At 55.8% G+C, this 7164-nt stretch overlaps 1 protein-coding gene across 1 annotated transcript; it reads left to right on the top strand.

The window, feature by feature from the left end:
* Positions 1-1399: 1399 nt before the first annotated feature.
* Positions 1400-5118, top strand: B0H18DRAFT_886741 (calcium-transporting ATPase; the record flags this gene model as incomplete). Its single annotated transcript, XM_048041143.1, has 11 exons — positions 1400-1825; positions 1874-2126; positions 2178-2259; positions 2311-2786; positions 2858-3019; positions 3078-3322; positions 3378-4101; positions 4154-4291; positions 4347-4499; positions 4553-4755; positions 4813-5118. 11 exons carry the CDS (start codon positions 1400-1402, stop codon positions 5116-5118), a joined length of 3168 nt encoding a protein of 1055 aa, XP_047886687.1.
* Positions 5119-7164: the final 2046 nt, after the last annotated feature.

Raw genomic sequence — 7164 nt, 5'->3', positions numbered from 1 at the left:
CGGGCTGGGCGGGCGTGGGACAGCTGGCCGCCTGTCGCGCCGTCCCCGTCACTGCTGCCCAGTCCCACCCTGGCGTTTGGTCCGTCGCGGACCTGCCTGTCTCCGGGTAGCCCTGCGTGGCCTCGGGTGTCGATAGCGCCGTCGCCGTCGATGCTGCCGAGCCCACGGTTTGCGTTCATGGGTACTCCGAGGCGGCCGGCGTGGCCCCCGGTAGCACCGTCGCCGTCGATGCTACCGACGCCTGTATTCTGATGCTATGGCTTGCCTGGAGCATTAATGCCACCTGTATTAATATCATGAATGGATGTAAAAGAAAGCGACATCGCTACAGGCTGGTGTGAGGCCACGTACATTCCGGATGACCAGTGAAAGTTGGGTTAAGTATGTCGACTGCTGATATGATGTGAACTGTCTGTCAGGCTGTGGAACTAGCCATACTGAGACCACGAAGCAAATTTTTCGATGTTTTGCCAACGTACAAGCATCAACTTGGCAGTAGGCACCTTCCAAGGGCGCCGCCTCGAATCAGAGTGGTAGTGTAAAATAAACTGCACAGTGCCGTGTTCAATTGGACAATTACTCTTAGGCCCCTGACTGAATTGAATTGTAGATCATTTTGTGACATGACTGCACCACTTACTTACATGGGGCCGCCATATTCCGGTCGACTGCTACGTGTAGCGCGTGGTTCGTGAACTCCTTCCTGTTATGGTGTGCATCTTACCCAGTTTGGTGTCCTCTACGAATGACGTATTCGGTCGCTTCCTTCGTCTGTTCATTCAGTGACTATGACGCAATGCTTCCCTGATAGTTCCGAGCATGTCAATCCCTTACGGCGGTATATAAGGCGGACCATTCTTGTGGATGACCACCCGAACCCTTCTTCAAGGCTTGACCTTGAACTCCCATCTTCTGTTCTCAACAGACGGCCGCGGCAAGTCGTTGCTGACGTACTCAAGGTACTTATGTCCTCTCATCACGCTGGCAACACTGGTAAAAAAGATTAGGTTTATACCGTATGCGTGTCTAAATGCACAACTTGCCTTTCCCGTCCCCAGATACTTGATCTTCAGTCTCCTTCGAGACGCAAGAGAGTCGGACGACCAACGGACGACTACAGAGAATCTGAGAAATAGACGACGAGCGTTTCCTCTGACGGCAGGGCGGCTCGGCGCGATCAATCGCCACGTGGATATGGTCTTGGCAGCGCAGCGGGCGCCTGTGAAGTGAGTTTCCTGCGGGTTTCCTGTGCCTCCAGCAGGCTCACATCCCGGAGGTCGCACGGACTCCGTCTGCGCGTAAGCTTTCTCATCGGCAGCGTCGTCCTCTCCACGATCGCACGGCGACTACATCTGCACCAATGAAGCGGTCCTACCCTCAAGACGACCCCTACGCACCGATGGCGACGACCAGCGCCGCGGCACCTTCGCGGCAAGCTGTCAGCTCTCGTGCGTACCCCACGAATCGCACCTCGTCGCCGCCAGCATCTACGTACTTCACGCCTTACGACGGGACACACCATGGAGAGCCACAGCCTACCACAGCCGACGCGGGTGCTCACTTCGCCTACAGCACGACACTGCGAAGACACCGTCCAGAGGGTCCCATGGGCCTGGCGACACCGAACAGTGGGACTGGATTTCCCAAGCTCGAGGAATTGCGTACGGTCGTCGAGATGGAGGGTCCATCGGGGCTCTGGCAGCAGACAGCAGGAGTGGTGAAGGGATGGTTCTCGAAGGACGAGGGATACGAGAAACTGGCTACACCGTCGAACTCGGACCACCGGGAGACACCGTCTGCTATCTTTGCTCACCGGTCGGTGGAGGTGCGTTTTCGCCAGTTTCTTTACATCCGCATTCTGAATCGACAGTAGGATACTGTTGCACGCTTTGGAGTCTCGCCGTCAAGTGGACTTCCGTCCGCAAGTATAGCCGGGCTACTGGAGAGGCATGGATACAACGAGTTTTCGGTATCTGCGCCGGAGCCGCTGCTCATCAAATTCGCGAAAACGATATATGAGAACCCGCTGATCATCCTCTTGTGCGGCAGCGCGACAGTGAGCGCAATCATGGGCAACCTGGACGACGCTATGAGTATCACCATCGCAGTGCTCATAGTGCTCACTGGTGAGCACGGCACTTGTGTGCAATATCCTTGTCTGACTTCACCTGGGACAGTCGGCTTTGTCCAAGAACAGCGGTCAGAGAAGAGTCTCGAGGCTCTAAACAAACTTGTCCCGCACCACTGTCACTTAATGCGGTTTGTTCGCCGTCCCTCATCTCACTGCATCACGAAGTAACATGCGTACAGTGACGGCCAGCAACTACACGTCCTCGCCAACGAGCTCGTCCCCGGAGACATAGTGACATTCACGACAGGCGACCGGATTCCCGCAGACTTGCGTCTGGTCACCGCATCTGACCTGGAGATTGACGAGAGCAGCCTGACTGGCGAGACTACTGCCCGGAAGAAGGACACCGAGCCATGTCAGTCGGTAGCGGGCTACGGTCCTGCGGCGGTAGCAGAGCGGAACTGCATCGCGTACATGGGCACGCTGGTCAGGAACGGTCGGGGCAGCGGCGTCGTAGTCGCCACTGGGACTCAGACCGAGTTCGGAGTCATCTTCTCGATGATGCAGGAGGTAGAGGAGAAGCGCACGCCGCTGCAGCTGAGCATGGACGAGCTCGCGAAGAAACTGTCCTTCATCTCGTTCGGTGTCATTGGCGTCATCGTCATCATAGGGGTGCTGCAGCAACGGTCGTGGTTAGACATGTTTACCATTGGAGGTGCGTAGACTTGGCTTGAGTCTTGTGGTTGGTACGCAGAATGCTGATTGGCTGACGTTGTCGAAGTGCAGTGTCCCTCGCGGTCGCGGCTATTCCGGAGGGGTTGCCTATTGTCACGACGGTCACACTTGCGTTAGGTGTCGTGCGTATGTCGAAGCGCAAGGCTATAGTCAAGAAGCTGCACTCAGTTGAGGGTCTTGGCAGTGTTTCCGTGATCTGCTCTGACAAGACAGGTAGGCTGATCGCCAATTGCAATGTAATTTTCACCCTGCTGAACGTCGCGCCTTGTAGGAACGCTAACGAGGAACGAGCAAACGGTCATGGAGATCTACGCGGTCGACGAAGTGGTGCACGGCGACGCATCTGGTCCTGTTCCTCCTCCGCACCACGTATCACCTGCCATCAGGAAGACACTGACTGCTGGAGGCCTCTGCAACGATGCGATCATGAAGGAGGATGGTGCTTACGTAGGGCATTCTACGGATGTGGCACTGCAGAGCGTACTTTCCGTCTTCGGTATGCCCGACCCACGACAGGTGCGTCCATCTCGACCTGGACCACCCCAGGATACACTTGACGAGTGCGACATAGGGCTTCACACGTCGCGCTGAGGTGCCCTTCAGCTCGGACCGGAAGTATATGTCTGTCAGCGGCGTACACATTGGCCCCTCTCCTGGTATGAATGGCTCGGCGGTCAAAGAAACCGGCCGCGAGATGTACTACTTGAAAGGCTCGATCGACGCTGTCCTGGAGCGCTGCAGGTTCTACTACGTCTCGGATGAATCGACCCCCGCTCTCGATGCGAATACGCGGAGCGTCATCCTTTCCAAGGCGCAGACAACCGCTGCTCGCGGATTACGCATCATCGCCATCGCCTACGGCTTCGGATCTGGCGAGGCCAATTCGTCAGGTCCTGGCACCCGCTCCTCTACACCCATCCAGTTCGCATCGGAGAAGGACAAGTCGAAGAACAACCTCATCTTTGTGGGCTTCCAGGCGATGCTTGACCCTCCGCGGAAAGGCGTCGCAGATGCGATCGGGCTGTTGCAGAACGCGGGCATTCAGGTGGTGATGATCACAGGTGATGCGGAGGAGACAGCACTCTCGATCGCAAGGACGCTTGGTCTCCGCGTCGGAGCGCGAGACAACTCTGCATGCTTGACGGGCAAGGCGATTGACAGGATGACCAAGACGCAACTGATGGAGCGTGTTGGGAATGTCAGCGTGTTCGCGCGGACGACACCAAAGCACAAGATGGCTATCGTAGAGGCATTCCAGGCGAGGGGCGCTATCGTGGCGATGACGGGTGACGGAGGTGAGCACTTCCGTATACATTACATGGTAGGGACATTGAACGATGCCTATAGTCAACGACGCCCCGGCTTTGAAGATGGCCGATATCGGTGTTTCCATGGGACTTAGTGGCACGGATGTAGCGAAGGAAGCGGCAGATGTCATTCTCGTGGATGATAACTTCAGCACTATTCTGCCTGCAGTGGAAGAGGGTACGTCGTGCCACCCCTTCGGAGAGAATTTACAATGCTTACCATTAATGTACAGGCAAGTCCATCTTCTACAACATCCAGAACTTCCTGTCGTTCCAGCTCAGTACCGCTGTGGCGGCGCTCAGTCTCATCACCATGAGCACGTTCTTCGGTCTCAGCAATCCCTTGAATGCCATGCAAATCCTTTTCATCAATATCCTCATGGATGGTGAGTCTCAATGCATTCGGTCTCGTCGTCTCTGAACCCGATTTCCTGTGAAGGCCCACCAAGTCAGTCACTAGGCGTCGACCCGGTAAATCAAGAAGTCATGCGAAGACCACCGCGCAAGAAAGACGCGCCCATTATCTCGAAGCAGTTGACATACCGGATACTGTTTTCTGCGACGATGATCGTGGTTGGCACGATGTACATGTATCTGTACGCTCTATCAGACGACAACATGTCAAGACGAGAACAGACCATGGTATGTTATTCATCTCATTCCCGTTGACATAGTCGACTGACGACAGTCCTTGTTCAGACCTTCACGTGCTTTGTCTTCCTGGACCTCGTGTCTGCGCTGCAGAACCGGGGATTGGGATGCGGCATCACACAAAACAGCATGCTCATTTCGACTGTATCGATATCGTTCCTTGTGCAGCTGACCCTCATATACGTGCCTTTCATGCAGAGCATCTTCCAGACGGAAGCTCTAAGCATGGCAGACATCTCGCGACTACTCTTCATCGCGGGTTTGTCGTTTGCTCTGCACGAAGGCCGACGACGTTACGAGCGATCCATAGAAGCGGAGCAGACATACGCGGCCGTCACTGAAGAGCTAGCATAACATTCCAGGGTATTCGCGGGCCCTTCATGTAATGGTATTTATCTATATTACTCGCACTGATCACGACCGTGTAATCTATGGCTTGTATGCATCACGTCGAGAAGATGGCTAATTCTGCGTTGCTCGTCTTCGCTCGCTGACAGCTGAACTTTAGGCTGCATTGGTCTCGCAACATCACACAACATGAGTGTCTTTCCATTGATCAATATCCAATTCTGATACTACTAAGTACAAGTGGTATTGCTCCAGGCAAGCCACTGATACAGCATCAGAATACAGGCGTTGGTAGCATCGACGGCGACGGTGCTACCGGAGGCCACGACGGCCGCCTCGGAGTACCCATGAACGCAAATCGTGGGCTCGGCAGCATCGACGGCGACGGCGCCATCGACACCCGAGGCCACCGTGACGCAGGGCTACTCGGTGACAGGCAGGTCCGCGACGGGCCAAACGCCAGGGTGGGACTGGGCAGCAGTGACGGGGACGGCGCGACAGGCGGCCAGCTGTCCCACGTCCGCCCAGCCCGAGGGCGGCAGATATCCCTCTCTACAACCAAGGTGGAGCCTTTGGGGATATCGTCGACCTCGTCGAAGTCGTACGCTGGTCTTCTGTGCGGCTGGGGAAGGACCCCCGCGGGGAGTCCCAGGCCGAGACCAACGTACGCCTTCGTGCCGGGGGACGCGACAGTCTCCGTGCGAGCGCGACTGGAACTGTGTCTGCGCTTGCTCCGGAGGTATCGCGTGCGTGCGAGAGCATCGAGGTCGCTCTCGCATCCGGCCTCGTAGCCGTCCTCGTTCTCGTCGCCGACCTCCATGCAAAGATGAGAGGCTTTTGGGGCGCGAGCTCTGTGCAAGGAGGACTTCGTCAGGAATGGTACTGAGCAGAACGGGGATCCTACTTACTTTTCACGAGGATAGACTATCTCTTCCGCCGACGGCGAAGGGAGCGCACTTCCCTCCCTGCTCCTCGAGCCACACCGGCGGGACATCTTGTGTGCCTCGCCGCTGGTGTACTGCTTGTACTCGGCCAGCGAGCACATAGCGTCGAGAGCGGGGGAGGAGAACCCTAGACCAGCTAGGGCAGAGCAAATAACAGCAGAAGCGGATGCGGACATGCTGGTTTGTGCGTGTGCGAGTGATGATGATACTGAGGATTCCGCTCGACATGGCTGGCCTTATATGTGTTTTCGGATGGTGCTGTTAGGAGCCTGCGAGGACGGGGGCCGGGACGGGGACGGGGCGGCAGCGCGTTGGTATCCGCGCATCCATATCCGCTTGCGGGTTGGTAGTATGTGTATCCGTTCTTGCGCTTGTTGGATTATACTGACTGTGATGGCAAGGTGACCTGGCGGGATCACCGAACCTTTACGCTCGTGCATACCCCTTGCAAGCATCTTGGCCCTTGGGGCCTCACACCATTGCTCCCACCGAGAAACCAGTCACGGATTATCCGCATAATGACTATAGTCAGCATTGCGATTGCAACTGGTGACGGAGTCCGATGGCTACTAGGAAAGGGCCTAGGCATTGGCATTCCGTTGTCATTCTGACCGAGCGGGAAACTTGAAGCCGCAGATCCACTCACATGCATGGGTCGGAATTTCTTCGCAGACCCGGTCGGTACGAATTGACGTGTTTGCTGATTTGGGAGGGCTCTGGATTGGCTAGACAAGACTATAGCATGGAACTGAAGATGTAGGCGACTGGCCCATTTGTCTCTGGACATCGGCTGAGTGCCCAGCCACGACTCGGAAGATTCATGGGTTTCATGATCTACAGAATGTCTCAACCTTCGGTTGCAGCGACTCCGAGTAAGATAAAGTAACAGGTTGAAGTAGAGTGGGTAGTAGCAACAACTTGAGTTGACTAGATGATAGTGTATTAGATCTGAGATACGATTTCGACTCGGAGGCAGTCACCTGGCCGCGCGCAGTCACTGCGGGGGAGGCAACTTGAACTTGAACATGACCGGGTACTGACGGACTGTTACATCCAAATCACATCCTCCTTGGCTTTGCTTAAAGTCACGACCTTCTACAAAAACTCT

The sequence above is a fragment of the Fomitopsis serialis genome, assembly GCF_022376445.1.
Source record: "Fomitopsis serialis strain Sig1Antser10 chromosome Unknown B0H18scaffold_153, whole genome shotgun sequence".
Taxonomy (NCBI): Eukaryota; Fungi; Basidiomycota; class Agaricomycetes; order Polyporales; family Fomitopsidaceae; genus Fomitopsis; species Fomitopsis serialis.
This window is presented reverse-complemented; position numbering and strand designations above follow the sequence as displayed.